Source organism: Triticum aestivum, chromosome 4B (genome assembly GCF_018294505.1).
Source record: "Triticum aestivum cultivar Chinese Spring chromosome 4B, IWGSC CS RefSeq v2.1, whole genome shotgun sequence".
NCBI lineage: Eukaryota > Viridiplantae > Streptophyta > Magnoliopsida > Poales > Poaceae > Triticum > Triticum aestivum.
The window spans coordinates 481,823,544-481,849,751 of NC_057804.1; the positions used below are offsets into that span (position 1 = coordinate 481,823,544).

A 26,208-nucleotide genomic window follows, 5' to 3' on the forward strand; every position below is an offset into this window, starting at 1 on the left:
AATACGGGCATCCATGTCCCACTATTGGTTATTAACCGTAGAGGTGTCTCGATCATGTCTGCATAGTTCTCGAACCTGCAGGGTCTACACAGTTAACGTTTGGTGACGATATAAGTATAGTTGAGTCACTATGGTGGTTACCTAAGGTTGTTTGGAGTCCCAGATGAGATCCCGGACGTGACGAGGAACTCCGGAATGGTCTGGAGGTGAAGATCAATATATTGGACGAATGGTATTGCAGTCCGAAATTGTTCAAGGGGTACTGGGTGATGACCAACATCACCGAAAGGGCTTTCGGGGGGGGCGGCAAGTGTTGGGGGGGCTCATGGGCCAAGGGGAGGGGGAAAACCAGCCCACTAAGGGGTTGAGCGCCCCTCTTACCCCATCCCGTGAACTTGGAAGGTGGGGGCGCCTCCTGGCTTGGGAGGCAAGCCTCCACCTGGCTTGGGGGGCAAGTCACCCTAGGGTTTCCCTAGGGGAGATCCCATCTACCCTGGCTGCCGCCCCCTTAGGGGAAACCCTAGGGGTGCCACCCCGTCCTCCCTTCTCCTATATATAGAGAGGTAAAGAGAGGGCAGCCGCACCTATACAGATCTATTCGTGCCACGGCACTGCTCTCCTATCCCTCGCATCCCTATTCCTCTCTGTAGCGCTTAGCGAAGCTCTACTGAGATTCTTCCACCACTACCGCCACCACGCTGTCGTGCTGCCATAGGAATCGAGCTACTACTTCACCATTGCTCGCTGGATCGAGGAGCTGAAGGCGTCATCAAGCCGCACGTGTGTTGAACACGGAGGTGCCGTCCATTCGGCACTTGGATCAGGAGTTCGCGGGACGAATCATGATTGGATCACGAAGATGTTTGACTACATCAACCGCGTTTCTTAACACTTCCGGTTAGCGATCTACAAGGGTATGTAGATCCAATCTCTCCTCTCGTAGACGGTCATCTCCTAGGTTGATCTTGGTGAGCGTAGGAAAATTTTTTGTTTCCCATGCAACGTTCCCCAACAACTTGGGCCTAAGTGAAGGCATTGCGGAGTAATAAGTAGATGACGGGTTGCTAGAGTGACAAAAGCTTAAACCCTAGTTATAAGTTATTCCGTAAGGGGCTGCTTTGTTGGGAAATGTTGGACGGAAAACAAAAAAAATTATATGCAGACGCAAGATCTATCCATGGAGATGCATAGCAATGAGAGGGGAGAGTATGTCTACTTACCCTCGTAGACCGTAAGCGGAAGCATTTACTAACACGGTTGATGTAGTCAAACTTCTTCACTATCCAACCAATCGAATACCAAATGTACGGCACCTCCGCGTTCAACAAATGTTCAGCTCGGTGACGTCCTCGCATTATTGATGAGTTCCGGCAGCATGACAGCAAAGTAGTGGATGAGTTCAGCCAGCACGACGACATGGTGACGGTGGTGGTGATGCTATCTCCACGGGGCTTTGCCTAAGCACTATGAAAATATGAGTGAGGGACGAAACTATGGAGAGGAGCATTGCACACGGCTAAGAGATTGTTGTGGGCTATGTGTGGTGCCCCCTCCCACATATATATAAGGGGGAGAGGGGAGGCAGCCAGGAGGGGCCCCAAGTGGGGCTAAATCCCACTTGGGCTCCTGCCCCTAGCCACGGCCCCTGCCATGTTTGTGTGCGGGCGGAAGGCAGGGGGAGGTGGCGCCCCCCTTTTCCTTTCTCACATGAGGAGGAAAGGCAGGACGGCCCAACCCTCCCCCTTTCCTTCCCCTGGGGCCGACGGCCAGGGAGGGGGCGCACCAGCCCCCATGTGGGCTAGTGTGTCCCTTCCCTAGGACCATAAGGCCCATAGACCTCTTGGCGGTGTCCAGAACCCCTTCCGGCGATCCGACGACTACGCGGTGCACTCCGGAATTCTTCGGTGTCCGAATAGTATCATCCTATATATCAATCTTTACCTCCAGGCCATTCTGGATCTCCTAGTCATGTCCATGATCTCATCCGGGACTTCGAACAACATTTAGTCACCAAATCACATAACACTATATCGTCAATGAACGTTAAGCGTGCGGACCCTACGGGTTCGAGAACTATGTAGACATGACCAAGACACCTCTCCGGTCAATAACCAATAGCGGAACCTGGATGCCCATATTGGCTCCTACATATTCTATGAAGATCTTTATCGGTCTAACCTTATGACAACATACGTAACTCCCTTTGTCTGTCGGTATGTTACTTATGTGAGATTCGATTGTCGGTATCTTCATACCTAGTCCAATCTCATTACCGGCAAGTCTGTTTTCTTGTTCCATAATAAGTCATCTTGCAACTAACCCCTTAGTCACTTTTCTTCGAAGGCTTCTTATGATGTGTATTACCTAGAGGGCCCAGAGATACCTCTCTGATACACAGAGTGACAAATCCTAATCTCAATCTATGCCAACTCAACAAACACCTTCGAAGATACCTGTAGAGCATCTTTATGATTACCCGATTATGTTGTGACGTTTGATAACACATAAGGTATTCCTCTAGTATTCGGGAGTTGCATAATCTCATAGTCGAAGGGATATATATTTGACATTAAGAAAGCAATAGCAATAAACTGAATGATCATATGCTAAGTTCAGATGGGTCTTGTCCATCACATCATTCTCCTAATGATGTGATCCCATTATCAAATGACAACACATGTCTATGGTTAGGAAACCTTAACCATCTTTGATCAACGAGCTAGTCTAGTAGAGGCTTACCAGGGACATAGTATTTGTTTATTATTCACACATGTATTTCAATTTCCGATCAATCCAATTATAGCATGAATAATAAACCTTTATCATGAATAAGGAAATATAAAATAACAACTTTATTATTGCCTTTAGGGCATATTTCCTTCAGTATCCCACTTGCACTAGAGTCAGTAATCTAGATTACATTGTAATGAATCTAACACCCATGGAGTCTTGGTGATGATCATGTTTTGCTTGCAGAAGAGGCTTAGTCAATGGGTCTACTACATTCAAATCCTTATGTATTTTGCAAATCTCCATGTCTCCATCCTTGACGTTTACACAAATGGAGTTGAAGCATCTCTTGATGTGTTTGGTTCTCTTGTTAAACCTGGATTCCTTTGCCAATGCAATTGCTCCCGTGTTGTCGCAAAATATTTTCATTGGACCCGATGCACTGGGTATTACACCCAGATCGTATATGAACTCCTTCATCTAGACTCCTTCATGTGCTGCTTCCGAAGCAGCTATGTACTCCGCTTCACACGTAGATCCCGCCATGACGCTCTGCTTGGAATTGCACCAACTGACAGCTCCACCATTCAATACAAATATGTATCCGGTTTGTGACTTAGAGTCATCCCGATCAGTGTCAAAGCTAGCATCGACGTAGCCATTTATGACGAGCTCTTCGTCACTTCCATAAACGAGAAACATATCCTTGGTCCTTTTCAGGTACTTCAGGATGCTCTTGACCACTGTACAATGATCCACTCCTAGATTACTTTGGTACCTCCCTGCCAAACTTACGGCAAGGCACACATCAGGTTTGGTACACAGCATAGCATACATGATAGAACCTATGGCTGAGGCATAGGGAATGACTTTCATTTTCTCTCTATCTTTTGTAGTGGTTGGGCTTTTTGTCTGACTCAATTTCACACCTTGTAACACAGGCAAGAACCCTTTCTTTGACTGATCCATTTTGAACTTCTTCAAAACTTTATCAAGGTATGTGTGTTGTGAAAGTCCTATTAAGCGTCTTGATCTATCTTGATGCCCAATATATAAATAGCTTCACCGAGGTCTTTTGTTGAAAAATTCTTATTCAAGTATCCTTTTATGATATCTAGAAATCATATATCATTTCCAATCAACAATATGTCATCCACATATGATATTAGAAATGCTACAGAGCTCCCACTCACTTTCTTGTAAATACAGGCTTCACCGTAAGTCTGTATAAAACCATATGCTTTGATCACCTCATCAAAGCATATATTCCAACTTCGAGATGCTTGCACAAGTCCATAGATGGATCGCTGGATCTTGCACACTTTGTTAGCACCTTTAGGATCGACAAAACCTTCTGGTTGCATCATATACAACTCTTCTTTGAGAAATCCATTAAGGAATGCAGTTTTGACGTCCATTTTCTAGATTTCATAATTATAGAACGTGGCAATTGCTAACATGATTCAGACAGACTTAAGCATCGCTACGGGTGAGAAAGTCTCATCATAGTCAACCCCTTGAACTTGTCAAAAACCTTTTGCGACAAGTCGAGCTTTGTAGACAGTAACATTACCATCAGTGTCAGTCTTCTTCTTGAAGATCCATTTATTCTCAATGGCTTGCCGATCATCGGGCAAGTCCACCAAAGGGGCAAGTCCACCAAAGTCCACACTTTGTCCTCATACATGGATCCTATCTCAGATTTCATGGCCTCAAGCCATTTATCAAAATCTGGGCTCATCATAGCTTACTCATAGTTTGTAGGTTCGCCATGGTCTAATAACATAACTTCCAAGACAGGGTTACCGTACAACTCTGGTGCGGAACATGCTCTGGTTGACTTACGAGGTCCAATAATAACTTGATCTGAAGTTTCATGATGATCATCATTAGCTTCCTCTCTAGTTGGTGTAGGCATCACGTGAACGGTTTTATTTGATGTGCTACTTTCCAATTCGAAAGAAGGTACAATTACCTCATCAAGTTCTACTTTCCTCCCACATCACTTCTTTCACGAGAAACTCCTTCTCTAGAAAGAATCCATTCTTGGCAACAAAGATCATTCCTTCGGATCTGTGGTAGAAGGTGAACCCAATAGTTTCCTTAGGGTATCCTATGAAGACGCACTTCTTCGATTTAGGTTCGAGCTTATCAGGTTGAAGCCTTTTGACATAAGTATCGCATCCCCAAACTTTAAGAAATGATAGCTTAGGTTCCTTGCCAAACCACAATTCATATGGTGTCTTCTCAATGGATTTAGATGGTGCCCTATTTAATGTGAATGCGGTTGTCTCTAATGCATAACCCCAAAATGATAGTGGTAAATTGGTAAGAGACATCCATATCTAATAAACTATGGTTACGATGTTCGGACACACCATTACGTTGTGGTATTCCAGGTGGCGTGAGTTGTGAAACAATTCCACTTTGTTTTAAATGAAGGCCAAACTCGTAACTCAAATATTCGCCTCAGCGATCAGATCGTAGAAACTTTATTTTATTTGTATGATTATTCTCCACTTCACTCCAAAAATGTTTGAACTTTTCAAATGTTTCATAATTGTGTTTCATCAAGTAGATATACCCATACCTACTCAAATCATCTGCGAATGTCAGAAAATAATGATACCCATTACGTGCCACAACACTCATCGGATCGCATACATAGGTATGTATTATTTCCAACAAGTCATTAGCTCGCTCCATTGTTCCGAAGAACAGAGTTTTAGTCATCTTGCCCATGAGGCATCGTTTGCAAGTATCAAATGATTTATAATCAAGTGATTCCAAAAGATCATCCGCATGGAGTTTGTTCATGCGCTTTACACCAATATGACCTAAACAGCAGTGCCACAAGTATGTTTCACTATCATTATCAACTTTGCATATTTTGGCATCAATATTATGAATATGTGTATCACTACGATCGAGATTCAACAAGAATAGACCATTCATTAAGGGTGCATGACCATAAAAGATATTACTCATATAAATAGAACAACCATTATTCTCTGATTTAAATGAATAATCGTCTCGCAATAAACAAGATCGATATATAATGTTCATGCTCAACACTGGCACCAAATATCAATTATTGAGGTCTAAAACTAATCCTGAAGGTAGATGTAGAGGTAGTGTGCCGACGGCGATCACATCGGCCTTGGAACCATTCCCAACGTGCATCGTCACCTCGTCCTTAGCCAATCTTCGTTTATTCCGCAGCTCCTATTTCGAGTTACAAATATGAGCAACTGAACCATTATCAAATACCCAAGTGCTACTACGAGCATTAGTAAGGTACACATCAATAACATGTATATAAAATATATTTGTTCACTTTGCCATCCTTCTTATCCGCCAGTTTTTGGGGAAGTTCCACTTCCATTCCCTTTGCACTAGAAGCACTTAGTTTCTGGCTTGGGTCCAGCTTTGGGCTTCTTCCCGAGAGTGACAACTTTCTTGCCATTCTTCTTGAAGCTCCCTTTCTTTCCCTTACCCTTTTTCTTGAAACTAGTGGTCTTGTACACTTAATTCTCCTTCTTGATTTCTACCTCCATGGCTTTAAGCATTGCGAAGAGCTCATGAATCGTTTTCTTCATCCCTTGCATATCATAGTTCATCACAAAGCCTTTGTAGCTTGGTGGCAGTGATTGAAGAACTCTGTCAATAACACTATCAACTAGAAGATCAACTCCCAGCTGAGTCAAGTGGTTATGATACCCAAACATTTTGAGTATGTGCTCACTGATAGAACTGTTCTCCTCCATCTTGCAGCTATAGAACTTGTTGGAGACTTCATATCTCTCAACCCAGGAAATTGCTTGAAATATTAACTTCAACTCTAAAACATCTCATATGCTCCATGAAGTTCAAAACATATTTGAAGTCCCGGTTCTAAGCCGTAAATCATGGCACACTGAACTATTGAGTAGTCATCAGATCGAGCCTGCCAAACATTCATAACATCTGCAGTAGCTCCTGCAGCAGGTCTGTCACCTAGCGATGCATCAAGGACATAATTCTTCTGTACAGCAATGAGGATAATCCTCAAGTTACGGACCTAGTCCATGTATTTTCTACCATCATCTTTCAACTTAGCTTTCTCTAGGAATGCATTAAAATTCAGGGGAACGGTGGCATGGGCCATTGATCTACAACATAGATATGCAAAACTATCAAGACTAAGTTCATGATAAATTAAGTTCAGTTAATCAAATTACTAATGAACTCCCACTTAAATAAACATCCCTCAAGTTATCTAAGTGATACATGATCCAAATCAACTGACCCATGTCTGATCATCATGTGAGATGGAGTAGTCATCAATGGTGAACATCTCTAGGTTGATCATATCTACTATATATATGACTCACGTTCGACCATTCGGTCTCCAGTGTTCTGAGACCATGTATGTACATGCTAGGCTCATCAAGTTTAACCCAAGTATTCTACATGTGCAAAACTGTCTTACACCCGTTGTATGTGAACTTAGAGTCTATCACACCCGATCATCGCGAGGTGCTTTGAAACGATGAACTTTGGCAACGGCACATACTAGGGGACAACACTTTTATCTTGAAATTTAGTGAAGGGGTCATCTTATAATGCTACCGCCGTTCTAAGCAAAATAAGATGCATAAAGGATAAACATCACATGCAATCAAAATATGTGAAATGATATGGCCATCATCATCTTGGCTTTTGATCTCCATCTCCAGAGCATCGTCATGATCTCCATCGTCACTGGCTCAACACCTTGATCTCCATCGTTGCGTCGGGGTCGTCTCGCCAACTATTACTTCTACAACTATTGCTAATGCATAGCGATAAAGTAAAGCAATTACATGGCGTTTGCATTTCATACAATAATTAAGAGACAACCCTAAGGCTCCTGCCGGTTGTCGATATTACAAAACATGATCATCTCATACATCAACATATATCACATCATATATTGATCATATCACATCACAACATGCCCAGCAAAAACAAGTTAGACGTCCTCTACTTTGTTGTTGCAAGATTTACATGGCTGCTACGGGCTTCTAGCAAGAACCGTTCTTAACTACGCAAAAACCACAACGGTGATTATCAAGTTTGTTGTTTTAACCTTCTTCAAGGACCAGCCGTAGTCAAATTCGATTCAACTAAAGTAGGAGAAACGGACACCCGCCAGCCACCTTTATGCAAAACAAGTTGCATGTCAGTCGGTGGAACCGGTCTCATGTCCATGGACATGTAAGGTTGGTCAGGGCCGCTTCATCCCACAATACGCTGAATCAAAATAAGACGTTGGTGGTAAGCAATATGACTATCACCGCCCACAACTCTTTTTTGTGTTCTACTCATGCATATCATCTACGCATAGACCTGGCTCGGATGCCACTGTTGGGAAACGTTGCATGGAAAACAGAAACAATTCTACGCACACGCAAGATCTATCCATGGAGATGCATAGCAACGAGAGGGGAGAGTATGTCGTCTACATACCCTCGTAAATCGTAAGCGGAAGCACTTAGTAATGCGGTTGATGTAGTCGAAATTCTTCGCGATCCAACCAATCGAGTACCAAACATACGCCACCTCCGCGTTTAGCACACGTTCAACTCAGTGACGCCCTCGCCTTATTGATCCAGCAAGATGGCGAATTAGTTGATGAGTTTCGGCAGCACGACGACGTGGTGATGGTGGTGGTGATGCTATCTCCGCAAGGCTTCGCCTAAGCACTAGGAAAATATGACCGAGGGACGAAACTGTGGAGAGGGCACCGCACATGGCTAAGAGATTGTGGTGGGCTATGTGTGGCGCCCCCTCCCACATATATATAGGTGGGGGAGAGGGGAGGCAGCTAGGAGGCGCCCCAAGTGGGGCCGAATCCCACTTGGGCTCCTACCCCGAGCCCCTCTCCCCCCCCCCCGCCATGTTTGTGTGCGGGAGGAAGGCGGGAGGGGCCAACCCTCCCCCTTTCCTTCCCCCAGGGACGGCGGCCAGGGAGAGGGCGTGCCAGCCCCCTTGTGGAATGGTGTGTCCCTTCCCTTGGCCCATAATACCCATAAACCTCCCGAGGGTGTCCGGAACCCCTTCCGGCGATCCGATGACTACGCGGTGCACTCCAAAACTCTTTAGGTCTCCAAATAGTATCGTCCTATATATCAATCTTTACCTCTGGACCATTCCAGAGCTCCTCATTATGTCCATGATCTCATCCTGGACTCTGAACAACATTCGGTCACCAAATCATATAACTCATATAACACTATATCGTCAACGAACGTTAAGCGTGCGGACCCTACGAGTTCGAGAACTATGTAGACATGACCGAGACACCTCTCCGGTCAATAACCAATAGCGGAACCTAGATGCCCATATTGGCTCCTACATATTCTATGAAGATCTTTGTTGGTCGAACTTCATGACAACATATGTAATTCCCTTTGTCTGTCGGTATGTTACTTGCCCGAGATTAGATCATCGGTATCTTCATACCTAGTTCAATCTCGTTACCGGCAAGTCTCTTTACTCGTTCCGTAATATTTCATCTTGCACCTAACCCCTTATTCACTTTGCTTGCAAGGCTTCTTATGATGTGTATTACCGAGAGGGCCCAGGGATACCTCTCCGATACACGGAGTGACAAATCCTAATCTCGATCTATGCCAACTCAACAAACACCTTCAAAGATACCTATAGAGCATATTTATGATCACCCAGTTACGTTGTGACGTTTGATAGCACACAAGGTATTCATCCGGTATCCGGGAGTTGCATAATCTCATAGTCGAAGGAATATGTATTTGACATTAAGAAAGCAATAGCAATAAACTGAACGATCATATGCTAAGCTAACGGATGGGACTTGTCCATCACATCATTCTCCTAATGATGTGATCCCATTATCAAATGCCAACACATGTCTATGGTTAGGAAACCTTAACCATCTTTGATCAACGAGCTAGTCTTGTAGAAGCTTACTAGGGACATAGTATTTGTTTATGTATTCACACATGTATTTCAGTTTCTGATCAATACAATTATAGCATGAATAATAAACCTTTATCATGAATAAGGAAATATAAAATAGAAACTTTATTGTTGCCTCTAGGGCATATTTTCTTCATGATTTGGATCCATATTTTTCATGCTATGGTTAGATTTATCTTAATTCTTATTCCGTAGTTGTGGATGCTTGTGAAAGGGGGCAACCATAAGTGGGTTGCTTGTTCAAGTAATAACAGCACCCTAGCATCATGCACCCACATATCAAATAATCAAAGTAGCGAACGTGAATCATATAAACATGATGAAAGTGACTAGATGATAATTCCCATGTGTCCTCGAGAACGCTTTGCTTATTATAAGAGAAAGTTTCGGCTTGTCCTTTGCTACAAAAAGGATTGGGCCACCTTTCTGTAGCTTTATTACTATTGCTACTTGTTACTTGTTACAAATTACCTTGCTACAAAACTATCTGTTACCGCTACTTTTAGCACTTGTAGAGAATACCTTGCTAAAAATCGCTTATCATTTCCTCCAGCTCCTCGTTGGGTTCAACACTCTTACGTATCAAAAGGACTACGATTGATCCCCTATACTTGTGGGCCATCAAGACTTTTTTTCTGGCACCGTTGTCGGGCAGTGAAGCACCTTTGGTAAGGAAACATTTTTATTATGTGCTGAAATTTACTGTCACTTGTCAGAATGGAAAACAATCCTTTGAGGCCTTGTTTGGGGTATCTTCACCTCATTCGAAAACAATAAGAATTGCTCCTCAACCTACTGAATCTAGTAAAAATATTTATTATGATATTCCCTTGGGTATGTTAGAGAAAGTACTAGCTAATCCTTATGTAGGAGATGGAACAATACATCTGATATGCACTTTATCTATATAGATGAAATTTGTGGATTGTTTAATCTTGCACGTCTATCCAAATATGGAGTTATGAAGAAAGTATTCCTTTCATATTTGGGGGGGAGCATTTACATGGTATTGGCTATTGGATGATACTAGAACATGGGATTGGAACCGGTTAAAGCTGGAATTTCACCAAAAAAAATTATCCTATGCACTTGGTTCATTGTGATCTGAATTATATAAATAATTTTTGGCTAACCTTTCAGAGTATGAAAAAAGGAGATTACTTAAAACTCTGAGGAAAGCATCGTACTGCTATTGGATATACTCTTGATGATCTTAAGGGCATTATAATTTCGTGATATAATATAATTTCTAACTATACAGTTTATACACACACAAAATACCCTAATCCTTTTTTCCTTCCTTGAATCCTTTAGTTTTAGTTAGTTCATGAAAAATTTTATACTATTAATTTATTTTTATCCATAATGGATTTAACTGGACCAATAGATGAGATTCTTATGCTATTTGGGGGATTTGTTCTTCTACTAGGGGGTCTAGGAGGAGAGCGGCGATAGAGTGCCCGGGCTCGCCTGGTCCTGGTAGGTGTGCCAATAAGGCAGTGACACGTGCATGCATGTAATCAATAAGGGCGTACAGAGGAAGGTGTGATGCGATCATTGAATGGGATCATACGGAGACGCCGCCGTGAAAACGGGGGTAACTTCACGCCCAGCTTCTGTCTGCTCTGTTGGTACATGTCCGCCTCGAAACGGTATGTAACATGTCATAGAGTAACGTCGTTTTCCATGGGTTTCCCATGCTGGATCTAGCCGGCGGCAACTCCATGGTCCGCAGGGAACCCACTGAAACTCTAATCTGTACCCCCTCTAAGTCCAGTATGAATGATGCGGATGACTCAACACTGACAGTAGAAGCGGATTTAAACAGTACTTGCAAGGGGACGGCCCTGTCAGCGCCAAACTCAGAGCAGTCAACTGGCAAAGACGATCCTCAGGTGCCCGGCTGGACCAAGAGGTATATGTGTTCGACACTGCGTATGTAGTTCGTATATCCTGACTCATCCCTGAAAAAATGAAAGGCAACCCAACAAACACATGATTCTTCAAAAGTTGCATTCCGAAAATTGGAAAGGGCTTAGGGAGCACACAGTTTTACAGTTAGAATTTCTTCATCTACCTTGAGAAGATGTCACATGTTATCTTAGGGAACCTGCACTTCCATTTCTCGGATGGACAATGCCATTTCGGAAAAAAATCATTGAGGCAACTGAATAATGTTGTGTGTAACTGCAACACAGCCTCTTGGTGGACAATATGCCTCTGCTCTACTCCTGCAACTTGAACACATAATGGGTCCAGTATATGAATCTCCTTGAGCATATCCCACATGTATGCAACCCATCCATGCTCAAGAATGACAGGAACGAAAAACTGCAATGATAAAACAATTGCATCAGGTGCGTGCGTGCGTGTGCTTCATGCCGTGATGTCATGATTGGCGTGTGCAAGTTGGAGTTGTACCGCTTTTATGTACAAAACTTTCTCCCCTGCAAGAGCATGTGTCTATTGAAAACAAATGCAAGATAGGGGCAAAAGAACATCTACTAACCGAGAAATCAGGTTCGAGCACTTCCCGCCACATGTACTTATTGACAGATTGTGCGCCCACATCAATCTGATGAAACCTCCTCAAAGCAAGTGCAGCTACCTCGTGATCAAGTCGATGCACCCTGAGCATCTGCTGGTGAACACATACAGCGTTCACCCTCAGAAACCTCGGGTGTGCGTGAACAAACCATACACTTTATAAGACAAAAAAACAGCCACAATTTAGATATTGGTGTCGCCAAAATAGAAAAATGTATCATGCACCCAGTGCCAGCTGCTTTGCTGTAACATCAACATGTAAAATGATTGAGACACTCCCTCTTAATAAATATGTTTTTTCAAAGCAGCATGAAACATGTTTCCCACACAAAAAAATGTGACCCTCTATGATTAGCCGCTAGTTTCAATACTTGTCCATGTAAAAATCATTGCCTCCAAATATCCATGTGTGGAACTTATTCACCAATGGGATTGGTGGGGGCTGCGGGAGGCAACCACTTAACCATTGCCAGTGAAACTTGCTGACATGACATACCTCCTTTTAGGCAACTTAGCCTCCGTCTGCCCAAAATAAACAACATTTGGCTCTGGATCGCCATTGTCTTAGAAAGAACGGACGGTGTCGAGCACTGCTTAGGCATAAATTGTAATTCTGTCCAACATAATGTTTTTGTCCTCAATGGCTCGGTGCTCCTTCACAGGATTGTTATACACAGGGCCGCATCATCAAGATTTAATGTCTTCAAATATGAATCTGCATGAAAAAAAAATTTGTAAAACCGTTAGGCTGTCCTTGATTCGGTTCTGTGCTCTCATGCTAGAATGAACTTTTTTACATCATTCGGTCTCGTGTCTGAAAAAAAGGGGAGGCCAACAAAAAGGACACATAAACACACCTCTCATGCCAGATTGAACAACACAAGGCCTCTTCCCTGCATTCTGGTTTCTACAATCCTTCATACAGCTACCACCTGCATCACACAAGGTTGGCATCGTAAACTACAAAAAGAAAAACTGTACACTTTCAGCTCACTATGACATCCACACATTTTACTATAAGCGATTTACATAGCAACAATACCTTCGTCATCACACATAACAAGACGACGGGCCACCATGGATACAGTCCTCTGTTTTGTACCTTGCCCCGCTGCATCACACACAAAAAAACACGAAAACATGACAAGAAACACAAAATCAGAGCACAAAAAAAGGGATGCATCACTGACTACCTACATGACTAAACCAATTTGTACTACCACTTACAAAAAAGGATGCATGACTGTCGCTTAATTGGATTAATTTGACAAATACGTCTTGCCTCCAACCACCTGACGATTTTGCTTTTGTTATTTTTTTTAAAGATGACCATCAAACTTAACCTTTAATTTCATGCATACTAAGCCAACAAACACACTTTCATTATGAATATTAGTTGCACAAACCAAGGGTACAGCACACACTTAAACCTGGTCGCTACAAAAGGTACGCCATCAGCAAACACCCACTCCAGCTGCATCTACATGATTTGATATACTTGACAGCTAAACTAGGATTCCCTTCATCACAGCTAACACCTAAGCAAGCACACGCATGACCACATCGGCCACCACCAACACAAGGATTGCAACGCCAATGACGAGGTTCACCACAGAGACTACCAAATTGATGGATGCAGCATCAACACCAGCGGTCCCCTGGCGCCCAGCAGGAGGGAGCGCGGCGAGAATGTATCCTGCAACTGCACTGACTGAAGAATGAACCGCATGCCCTCCGGCAAGCCATTCTGCTGCCCATGTGGTGCATGCGGCAGCTGCATATCTTGAACTCCCAGTCCTTGTCCGCCTTGCTCCTCCGGTGGCTGGATTTGCGTCAATTGTGGTGCGGCAGGGCCAAGCGAAGCGAGATGGTCGGCGTAGCCTTGCTGTCACCGGTAGACATCGCATCCCCCGCGGGACAGCTGAATTTGACCGGCGAAAAAAGCTAAGAAATGAGATATTCAACGGATCCGGCGAGAGCGATGCAGAAACTAGATGCTTACGTTGTTATTGCGGGAAAGTCCTGATTGGTAGGGGCGCCGGATCACCACCTTTATTTGCATCTGCCATCTCCTCTCGCACTGCTGTACCTTGCTCCGGATTTGGGGATCTGCCGCATATGTCTTAGGGTTTGCTCTTTGATTTGGGGATCGATTGGTCCAGACTGGCCCCCCGTGGTAGCTGGTAGTGACGACCCCATCTGGACCTCCGTTACACGTTTCTACGGGACATAACGTCGCCGCTGCTGCTTGGACGTCGGTCGCCCCGCGCCGTACAAACGTCATCTCTCATCGTCCACGTCTCGCATTAATTACCCGTCGTCTACTATCCTAAAATACTGCACGCGCTTCATATCCCAGGCTGATGAACGCCCCGCGATATCGTGAGCAGGCGAGCCCGGGCACGCCAACGGATTTTCGGGTCTAGGAGTAGTATTACTTACCAACCCCATTTATTCTGCCTTTTCGCTGGGATTAGTTCTTGTTTTTATATCTTTATTTTATTATTTTTTATTAAATTCCTACTTTGTAGCTGTCGCACAACTTCTTAGTCCCACTTTATGTCAACACAAGATTAATATGGAACCTGATGCTAAACCAGTCGTTGATCATCAACGACGCTTAAATCCTAAGATGAAGGATGTGATAAGAACTGAAATATTAAAGCTTCTTGAAGTAGGTATAATTTATCCTATATCTAATAGTAGATGGGTAAGTCTTATTCATTGTATCCCTATGAATGGAGGCATTACTATTGTTCCTAATGATAAAATGAACTTATCCCGCAAAGAATTGTAACTGGTTATAGGATGGTAACTAATTTCAGGAAACTAAATAAAGCTACTAGAAAAGATCATTACCCCTTTCCCTTTATTGATCAAATGTTAGAAAGATTATCTAAGCACACACACTTTTCCTTCTTAGATGGTTATTCTCAAACATCTGTATCAAAAGAAGATCAAGAGAAAACCACCTTTACCTGTCCTTTCGGAACATATGCTTATAGACGTATGCCTTTTGGTTTATGCAATGCACCTGCTACCTTTCAAAGATGTATGACTGCTATATTCTCTGATTATTGTGAAAAGATTATTGAGGTAATCATGGATGATTTTTTAGTTTATGGTACTCTTTTGATGATTGCTTAAGCAACCTTGATCGAGTTTTGCAGAGGTACAAAGAAACTAATCTTGTCTTGAATTGGAAGAAGTGCCACTTTATGGTGAATGAAGGTATAGTCCTTGGGCATAAAATTTTTGAAAATATATTGAAGTGGATAAAGCAAAAATGGATGCAATTAAGAAAACTCCATGTCCTAAAGATATCAAAGGTATAAGAAGTTTCCTAGGTCATGTTGGTTTCTATGCCTCTTACTAATCTTTTGCAAAAGGATGTTCCGTTTGTTTTTATGGTGATTGTGTAGAAGCCTTTGAAATATTCAAGAAATCCTTAATTTCTGCATCCATTATTCAACCACCTGATTGGAAACTACCCTATGAAATTATGTGTGATGCTAGTGATTATGCTATTGGTGTTGTTCTAAGACAATGAGTTAATAAGAAATTGAATGTTATCCATTATGCTGGTAAAACTCTAGACAGTGCTCAAAGAAACTTAGACCTTATATTATTGATTCTAAAGTTACTATTGACACCGGGCATACTGCTATACAATAGTTTGATTTGCATATTGTTGATATAAAAGGAGCTGAAACTCCTCTAGCAGATAACTTTTCTAGGATGGAAAATGTTCTTGATGACCCATTGCCTATTAATCATAGTTTTGCTGATGAGAAATTAGCTGTTGTAAATGCTTCTTCTTCTTGTAATAATCCTTGGTACGCAGATTATGCTAATTACATTGTTGCTAAATATATATAATACCTAGCTACATATACCAACAAAAGAAAAAACTTTTTGTCTGATTTAAGACATTACTTTTGGGATGACCCACATCTATATAAAGAAATATTAGATGGTGTTGTTGTGTACCTGAGCATGAACAGGAGAAAATCCTATGGAAGTGTCATTCTGAGGCATACAGAGGACACCACGCGGGAGACAGAACTGCACATAAGGCACTGGTACAACAAGTTGCTATACAAACGGTTTTTAACCCCTTTCCATGATGGCATTTTAAACCATCGCCTTGCTAGTGTGTGTGATAGGGGGTCCTTCCCACACGACCCAAATATCGTTGAGGATAAGGAGTGATGGTGCAAACATGTTGCCAAATGTAATCGTATGCAATGCAGCAACATATTGCACGCACCACATTCTGGCACACATGTGGGATTGGTGATCAAACGTTTCTAATGACACGGTGAAACCAAATGGTGTTTCATACTGGACTGTTTTTTAAACAATATCTAACGCACATGGGCCATCAGAGGAACTATGTGCGATATGTGCCCCATCGCACACGCATATTCTCCAGAAATCGCCTGCCATGCATAACACCATCGCACATGTTTCCCAAACAATTACCGTGTGTGATATACCACAAACGGTTCAGGAGCCCCTTCGCACACATACAAGTGATGTAAATCATCTACGATTTGTTGTGTATCACTGACGCTTGTCGTATGAGTGACGTGTGCTTTCCATTCGGGATCTCACATGTTTCCTAAACAATTTATGAGTGGCATTGCATTTTGCATTGGGCAGGTTTACTATAAGCTCTCATGTGTGATAATGTGCTATCACAAATGGTTCGGGAGCCCCTAAGCACACATAGATGTGCTGCAAATCGTCTGCAATTTGTTGTGTATCAACGACGGTTCCGCTATGATTGACGTGTGCTCTCTGTTCTGGATTGCACACACTCATTTATTTGAACCGTGTGCACATCAATGGCCAGTTAAAGCAAAAATATCACATTTGAATCGGCATGCAAAAAGCAAATTCGCCACAATATCAATTGAACAAATAGTGTCCACGGTAAGAACATCCATCAAAATTCGCAACAATATGCAATTGAACAAATGATAGCTAAATTCCAATGATTTTTCAACATATGCAGTACATAATTAATCATAGTTTATGAAATACGAAGACCTCATCACATGGAAAACAATGGATCCATGTGTATATGTTTAGCAGCTAACTCTTACACATTGTTTCAGGAGAAGCCATGCGGAAATCTTCATTATCACCAGTAGGCTTGATGAAGTGATTTAGGAAGAAGTTGTTGATAAATCTCATAACCATCAGCAATTCACCAGTAGGGAGCGGTTCAGGGGTTCTCGGTTCAAAGATGAGCTACAGGACTTTTAAGATCAGAATGTTGCATATGAATGGAGTAGAAGATATTAATTAAGATACTTACTGGTACTAATTTGCGGGCATCTTCACAACAATTAGCAGATTTTCATATGGGGATCATGTGTCTGCAAATATAGTATCCACAAAGGTTGGTCCCTGCTTGTTGCTGAGGACACTGAATTTTTTGTACAAAATTAGTCATGTATTTGCCCTGTTTGGAACAATCAAACCAGTGTTAGATGTATTTTTTCTTCTTTGGACAGAAATAGAAAGAGGTTTATTTAGAAACTTGAACATTTGACTAGCGTAAGAAAAGGTATTTGCAAACTATTGGATGCATTTTCCGAAAATAATGGATTTCGGTGTCTTACCGGAGAAACGATATCGTGTTGCAGAGGTAGTTCCCTCTTGAATAGGTTCCCTTATTTTCTTTTCCGCAATGCCAACACACTACAAATGAAGATGAATTTTCACATACTCAATTCTTGAACTATATATGAATGCAAATTAATTTCAACATCATAGAATTCAATACCTATCCATGAATTGCTGAAGATGCGTCAGATCCTGAGGCTTTATTGACTCTCTGCGATAATCCAGGTAGTAAACTATGTTCTTCTTTGGAACAATGAATACCAAGATCCAATGATTGCTACAGATTAAGAAAATCATGAACTTACGAACTATGTCGAAATCTGAAAGACAATCAGTGTATGCGTGGTTGTTTATTTGACTTATCCTTCATGATATGGCAAGAGAAATAAGTCTGCATGGGAAGTGTTTTCGAAGATACGGGCAACCTTGTTAATGGCCCACTCCCGTTCATCCTTTGCATGTAATATTGTGCCATTTCCTAATGCAGGATCTATGAAATACACACTCTACCTTTTTCTTCTCCGCGCGATCAATCCCCTGAGAGGAATAAAGTATAGTTAGTTTATCGTTTACAGCCTTGTATGGAGAAGTTGATCAAAGTTTATTAAGTACTTACAAAATCAGGCATCTAACAAGAGTGGCATCGAGCACGTTGAAGTTGAAGAAGAGATGTAAGTCCTCAAAACCCATAGTGATGGAACTCGGATCATGATGGAAATGATTGTTGTTATAGTGGACTAGCAGAGCATGATGACATGTTGACATTTGATCCATGCAATATTTATGTACGTGCGGCAACTGGAACTGCACTCATCAAAGTATTCACCAACAAGAAATGGTTGGCCATGGACGTAATTGTGTGCTTCAAGTACGCCTGCTTTATTTTTAGCAAGCGTCGCATTGAGCTCTGCATCATCCATGTTGTCATAAACAATATTACTCTCCGATTGAAACAACTTACTGGTAATTTGGTTCTGGGCGATGAGTGCCTTAAGTAAGAGGCTATCGTTCTCATTCCTCCTCGGCCTCGGGGCCCGCCTCCTCATAGGTGCAGCATTTTTGCCCACTTCCTTCTTGGTACTTGGAGCACTTCTGGTGCAAGGTCTAGATGGTTGAAACGCGGAGTGCCGAGCAGACGGTGAAGCTGTGATGGACTACTGAGTAGACAGTTTAGCTACGTCGGACTGCTGAGCTGGCGCTGCTACTGTGATGGACTGCTGGGCTGTAGGAGCAGAGGCATCGGACTGCTGACCAGGCATTGAAGCTATGTCGGGTTTCTGCGTAGGTGCTGCCAACTTGTCTGTGTGTTAAGAAGGGTGTGCCAACGCGTTATTTTGTTGAGCAGGCAGTGCCGACGCATTGGTATGTTGATCACGCGGTTGCGAACGGATGGAGTGATGAACCGTCGGTTCTGGTTCTGGACCTTCGGACTGCTTAGCCGGCGGTTCCGAAGCATCGGACTGCTTAGCAGTCCTTTCCACCAGGTTTGTCTGCTGAGCATGCGGTGTCACTGAGTCTCCCCCTCCTGCTTCAGCTTTCGGCATCTGAACCGGTGGTGCGTCTCCAGCTGTTGTAGGCCTTGCCAGTGGCTTCTCTGGGGCGGACGATGACATGGCCTGTACGGCACAAAGTCGGGCGGGCTGATCACAGGTTGATGCATCAGCCGTCGGATTACGAGTATTAGGTTTCTTGGGGGAAGCAGGCGAGAGCTGCTGTGGCAAGGAGAAAGTCACCAGTTGAAGGGTGACATTGGTTGCTCTTGGCACGGCTTCAGGTATCTCATCCATGAAGTCTATTTCCTTTCATGGCCACTGCATGTGATGTAACAGTGTTTCTCCCAAGGTCTTCTACTCATCAAAGTCCCCTAGGAAATTCTTCAGGGCAAATTCATTGAATACAGGCTTTACTTCAGTCTCGTAGCACTTCACACATCCCGACTTCAATGGCATATTGTCCAACAAGAGGCTCCTTCCAAGAAGGGGGGGCAAACTCAGGTTGTTGCACATTTTAACGTACCTTCATAATGTGCAAGCACGCCTCTCAGTTTGTCTTTCATTCCAGATAGATCAGATATAGTATCATCATGCGCAGCTGCAGTCTCAGTGTCGCTGGGGTCAGCTGATGCACAACTACTCTTGTGTGGTCTTGTCGCTCAGTAGGTAGCATCCTCCATGCCCGCCTCCCCTCCCATCTGTTGGTTATCTGTCAGTGTTAGAGTCTTCTTGCATCATCATTGACTCCTCAATTTCCTTTCGAAGCCTCAGATACATGTCCCTCCTCAACCTTTCATACAATTAATTCTGCTTCATTTCACTCCTCGCTTTTTTCATGCTGAGCCTCTCTTCTTTGCTGAGTGTGAAAGCCCTCTTGGGCGAGACATCGACACATATACCCCTTGCATGGCCAGGGGGCTCTTTTGTTTCTAGAGCATCGGACAGAATGTCACATGGCCATGAGTTCCTGTAGAACCTTCCAGGGATCTTGGAAGCATTTAACATCACACGATATAGTTCTTCGTCATGTGAGTTTTCAGAGTAATATGTCCTGTCGTCACGCCTCCTTGCACGTGACTGCAAGTAGTCTTTAGTGTATTCGACCCTGATTTCATTAAAGGCCGGTTTCCCACCTGCGGCTACTGCTTTTTTTGTCCTCCTGGTCCCATATCGGTTTCATGCCGTAGTATCCTGCCACACCCATACGGTGGGGGTGGGGGTGTTCCTTTTCTGAAGTTCCGATTGCTTGGCACTCTTCTCAGTACTGTAGTTGCCCTGATGCCACTAACGGACTTTTTTATCTCGGTGATTTGCTACTCATCGTATGGACGTGATGGTTGTTCTATTTATAAAACGGGGCAAAAGCCTATTTTGAGAGAATCATCCCAATTCCGTTGTGTTTTTCTTACTATAGAATCGATCCCTCCCACAGTAAAAACACATTCTCCTCCAAAGTGTACGTGTGGTTGCTGGCTCGGGCAGCAGTGCATCAGAGGCTACCAGCAGCAGCATCAGTGGGTGGCTGAAAAAAGTTCTTTTGCAAAAGGAACCAAAAAATGCCTTTACTCCTGGCCTGCGTGCGTCCTTAACGTGAACAGCTTTTACCGCACGAGTCGGTCGGGTCGGTCAGCACCTGCAATCCATTTCGCCCGGTGCTGAATTCCCTGCGACCGGTAGTCCCCAGTTAAAACCAAAAGCACACGCAATGGATGCCACTTTTACTGCAGCAGTAATAAAGAGAAGCGAATATGCTCCATCACCGGTTTACCCTTGGGGCCTGAGCCTTGCCTCATGATTCCGTCTGTAAACTTTGGTCCGGGTCAAAAGTAAGAACTTGGCGTTTCTAGGCATTGAAGCAACCCATGCTTATTCTTGAATGCATTCAGTAACTTGAGTAATTAAGGTGGCGTTTGGTTTTCTAGTCCAATGACTTTTTCTAGTTCCTATGACTTTTTAAAAAAGACTATCAAAGAGGTGCTTATAAAGACTTTTAGCAAAAAATCCCAAAAAAGTCCCCTCTGTTTGGTTTGCTAGGGATTTTTTAATCCCAACACAAAAAAATCCCTGAAACCAAACACCCTCTAAGTCGCAGACGATTGAAAGGGGAACCTAGTTTGGACCTTGGAGTATTTGATTTGTCAGAGCATCTGCAGCCGGACCTCTTAAACCTGTCTCAAACGCACGGACAGGCTGTCCGGTCAGTGACCGGTCATAAAAAACCGATCCAATCGGACGCCTCAAACCGTCCTAAAACGTCCGGGCTAACCAGCACCCCTCATATTCAGTCTAAATCTAGGGAGGATATGAGGAGGCCCGGGCGCGCCCGGCGCATCCGCCCAGCCCACCCCAACCCCAGAAAATCCCCCTCCGGAGCAAACCCTAGGCTCACTTCACTCCGATCCGTTTCGCTCCCCGATGCTTCCCTTTCCCCAATCCGTCTAATCCCGAGCGTCGTCGACCATGTAGAGCACCGGCAGCTCTGGAGACGAGGACGAGTTGGCGCTCCGTTCACGCTCGAGCGATCGCGGGTCGATAAGGGTGACAGCTCCGGGTCAGGTGCCACGCCAGCTATCACCCGTCACCGCAGCGCCGACGCCGGCGTCGGCCCTTCCTGCCCCGCACGCGAATCTGCGAGGGCTGCCAAATCGGCGAGGGCTGCCAAATCGGCGCGGGCTGCCCGACGGCCTCCTCCACCTCCGGCCGCTGCTCCGCGCGGGCAGCGGTGGGTTCTAGTGCCCGCTCCGACGGGGCCGAGGATGCGGACTTCGGAGTCGGAGGCATGCGCCGCCCGCCGCAAGAGGCAGAGAGCAAAGGAGATGGGGCGCATCTGAAGCGGCTGCTCAGTCTGCCCGCTGCCGCCGCGTGATGCCGGTGCCCGACGAGGAGGAGTGTCTCCTCCAGTCGGTGTACCCTCGATCACTTACCACGGTGGAGACGGATGACCAACGCCTAGCAGCTCCGGCTCGGCATTGAGCAGTCCGAGCGGGAGGTGGCGGAGGGTGGCCAAGCTCAAGCGCAAGCAGGACCGCATCGTCCGGTGCTTGCAGGGCTACATCGTCATCTCCGATTCGTCCTCCTCCGACGGGTCCGACTACGAAGTCGACCCATCTCCTGTCGTAGACGCCTACAACAGCGCCGGCGACCGAAAGGGCAAGGGTCGGCGAGGAAGTGGTGAAGCTCGGCCCTTTCTCCTTTTATATAATCTAGCTCTAGTATCTAGTTAGAACGTGTCGAGTCATTGAACTGTGTGAATTATGCCCGTTTGGTGATCTTTTGATGATGTTATGTGAATTATGCCCATTTGGTATCGGTTTATATGTTTGTTTCCTGTCGATTTTGATCGTTTGGTGATCTACATACTACGTTGCATGATTTTGTATAGATATGGGATGCTGGATATGAGATACGCGTGCGGCTATGGAAGCGAGGATTTAGGGACTGACAGGTTTCAAGTCCGGGCGGATCCTCCGCTAGGTTATGCGGGCGTATACGGGGCCAGATTTGGCAAATCCAATTGTAGATGCTCTTACTCCTGACTTGTTGGCCTCTTGAGGTTTTTCTTCAAAAATATAGCAAATGTGCAATGGAACTAGCAAAGACTTATGCTTGGTGTATGCCCTTTTTTGTTTGAATTCTCGTAATGTTCAGAACTAACAGACATGGACTTTAGCAACGGAGTATTTCAGGTGCCGAAAGGGGTAGTAGCAGACTAGCAGTAGTACTGAATTTTTGGGGTTCGTTTATATTTGTTATATTTCAAAAATATAACAAACGTGTAGTTTCTCACACAGAGAGGGAGAGAGAATGTTAGCAGCCCAGACCCGGCTTCCGGTCTATCGGCATATGTTTGCACGTCTCCGGTGCTCATCGGACACTTCACTATAAGCGAAGAACCCACCACATCCCAAAAAAACGGCCTATAGAAAGTGTGGCACTCTCATTTATAAAGAGGTCATGGCCTTCTCTCATATTCAAGGTGGGACTAAAGTCACTAGCACTGCCCAATGTGAGGTTCCTGACACCCCACCCCCTAGGGAAGCCCCCTGCCGATGGCGCGGGAACCATCTCCAATACCACTTGTTAACAACCTAGGCCTAGCTTCCAGTCCATTGGCATATGTTTGGACATTTTCGGTGCAAATCAGACACTCCACTACAAGTAGAGAGCCCACCACACCCTAAAAGATCGGGCCTAAAGGAAGTGTGGCACTCTCCCTTATAAGAAGGTCCTAGCCTCCTCTCATATTCGAGGTAGGACTAAAGTCACTAGCACTACACAAGATCAGGTTCCTGACAGAGAAACAAGAGCTAGCTAAAGGGCTGCGCCCCGCACGGCACTTCGCCGGCATTGTCGGGCCCGGCCGGTTGGCACGACGGCGGCTAGCCGGCAGTGGGCTGCTCTGCCCCCACATTATGAGGAGCCTGGCAAGCGGTTCAGTTGCTTGATCACGTCCTAGCAGATGCTTGCGTCGAGCGCATGCATGCGGCACCCGGCTCATGATGAAACCCGACGCCGCTGCCTCTCTGCCCCTGGAACAACAACCGTGCCAAGTAGGCATAAACATCTTGATTTATTCATTGAAACACAATACAGAACATCCTTTTATTCCAAGGGAAATCGGTGCAAAGCTGTCCCCCGATCAACCAGCCATCAATGGCCAAGGATGACATCCGACATACAACCGCTCGTGGTACGTACGTACGGCCGGCCAGTCGGTCTCCACTGGCTACTCATATCTCGCCGTCCCAGAGCTCCTCGAGGGACTTGTACGGCCCGTGCTCGGACACGTATCGCTTGCCGAGGTTGATCTTGCGCTGCGGGATCTCGGCGATCCGGCGGCGCTCCTCCTCCGTGAGCTCCCAGCCGTCCACGTCCAGGTTCTCCCGCATCCGGGCCTCGTCGAAGCTCTTGACGATGAGGCAGTCCCCCTGCTCGTACACCCACCTCAGGCACACCTGCGCCACGCTCTTGCCCCTGGACGCGGCGATCTCCTGCAGGACGCCGGCGTCCATCACGGCGTCGCTGCCCCAGTGCGTGCCCTTGGCTCCCAGCGGCGAGTAGGCGCACAGCTGGATGCCCTTGCCTCTGCAGAACTCCCTCAGCTTCCTCTGCTGCCACACCGGGTTCACCTCCACCTGCAAAATGACCAGTCACTTCACACTTGGTATGATCTACTTGTATTTTTTATGAACAAAATCAATTAGATATACTGTATGTAGGGATGTATGGTGACCTGATTGACGGTGGGAGGGATGGTGGCGAAGGAGAGGAGGGTCTCCAGCTTCTTGCAGGAGAAATTGGCGACGCCGATGGCCTTGGCGAGGCCCAGCCTGTGGCACTCCTCCATGGCCTCCCACACGGCCCGCATGTCGAACGGCACGAAGTCCTCGGCCGTGAAGGGGGCCTTGAACCGCCCGGGCTTCATGGACACCGGCCAGTGGACAAGGTACAGGTCCACGTACTCCATCTGGAGATTCCTGCAGTGTCATTCATTACGTGGATGCACCGTGGTTAAGTAATTCCTGTCAGAGGCCATCACTGCTAACCAATAATAGTAGATCAGTTACAGGATGGCGCAACAGTGCACTTGCAATGTTGGGTTCGGTGCCCGTGAGGGTGTGAGAGAGGATATCGATGATGCACGACAGGACTGATTTGATCTGTATTTGGAGCTAGCTAAGCTAGCTTACTCCAGCTAGTTGTGTCTTCTGAGAATTGCAATGTTGGCTTTACGCGACAGTGAATTTCTACTGGGTTTCTTGTTCAGGTTGTCAGATCAGATCAGTGTGGTGCGAGAAGGATCCACGTTTGTTGGAACTTGGACCGACACCGTTGATGTGTGGGCTCAACAGCTATGCCTGAAAGATAGGTGCACATCAAAGTGACAATCTTACGGCCTCGAGACCAGCGTAGGTGGCTAGGAGACTAGTACCCGGCATGCCTGTCAAACCCACTTCACTCCTTCCCGGTGGTTTTCAAGAGGTCAGTTGGAGTACACTATGCAATTGGTCCCATGTAGTATTACATCTACCGTAGAAAGTAGTACTATTATGTATGTCTCTCTTCAGTATTTTCTAGGTTTTGCTTCAGCGGCAATTGTTCAAATTGACAATTGGTTCCATGTATTGTAGGCCACAATTAATCACAAACAGAATAGATGTAATACTACTATCTAAGTGCTACACGACCGACCGTAGAGCACAAACTTCTGATTATCATGCAATCCAAGCGAAATTTGAGGAAGAGGAGGAGATGGGCACCGTACCGGAGCGTCTGCCTGAGGGCGGGGACGACCCTGTCGCGGTGCGCGTCGCTGCACCAGAGCTTGGAGGTGATGAAGAGCTCATCCCGGGAGGCGACGGCGCCGGAGCGCACGGCCTCGGCGGCGGCCTCGCCGATGGGGGCCTCGGTCTCGTAGTGCGCGGCCGTGTCGAAGTGGCGGTACCCTATCTGGATGGCCCGGAGGACGGCGCGGCGGATGGGGTCCGCCTTGGGCCCCTGCACCGCCGTGCCCATGCCGATGCGCGGCATGCCCGCGGCCGTCTTGTCGCCGGCGCCCATGGTTTGAGTTGGGACCTGTGGGTTGGGCTGAGAGGCGAGACTCTGAAGCAGGGTGGAAGGACTCGGGTCGGTTGCAGCGGGAGGCGTGCCTGAAATTAATCCTGTGGGAGTCCAGTCTGCGGGATAAGCCACATATATGCGCTCTTCCGAGGCGTTGACGGCATGAGACGTGCCTCAGGTCACTGGTAGTGGTAGGAGTGTGGTTGAGCTCCTCGGGTCAGTGCAAGCTTTTGGCCGATTAGAGATGCGGAAATTTTGG

At 45.3% G+C, this 26,208-nt stretch overlaps 1 protein-coding gene across 1 annotated transcript; it reads right to left on the reverse strand.

Moving 5' to 3' along the window:
* Positions 1-23,905: 23,905 nt before the first annotated feature.
* LOC100037594 (deoxymugineic acid synthase 1-B-like) lies at positions 23,906-26,157 on the reverse strand. The gene is made up of 3 exons (NM_001405080.1): positions 25,654-26,157; positions 24,622-24,865; positions 23,906-24,523 (listed from the first exon to the last, which is right to left on the reverse strand). Exons 1-3 carry the CDS (start codon positions 25,947-25,949, stop codon positions 24,119-24,121), a joined length of 945 nt encoding a protein of 314 aa, NP_001392009.1. The 5' UTR covers positions 25,950-26,157; the 3' UTR covers positions 23,906-24,118.
* Between the last annotated feature and the right edge of the window lie 51 nt (positions 26,158-26,208).

Bases quoted from the DNA above. Each gene is read 5' to 3' on its own strand.
- LOC100037594 (NM_001405080.1), bottom strand. From the start codon at position 25,949: ATGGGCGCCGGCGACAAGACGGCCGCGGGCATGCCGCGCATCGGCATG. The intron at 24,866-25,653 runs GTACGGTGCCCA...ATGACACTGCAG, and splicing joins GCCCTCAGGCAGACGCTCCG to GAATCTCCAGATGGAGTACG. The intron at 24,524-24,621 runs GTCACCATACAT...GTCATTTTGCAG, and splicing joins TCCCTCCCACCGTCAATCAG to GTGGAGGTGAACCCGGTGTG.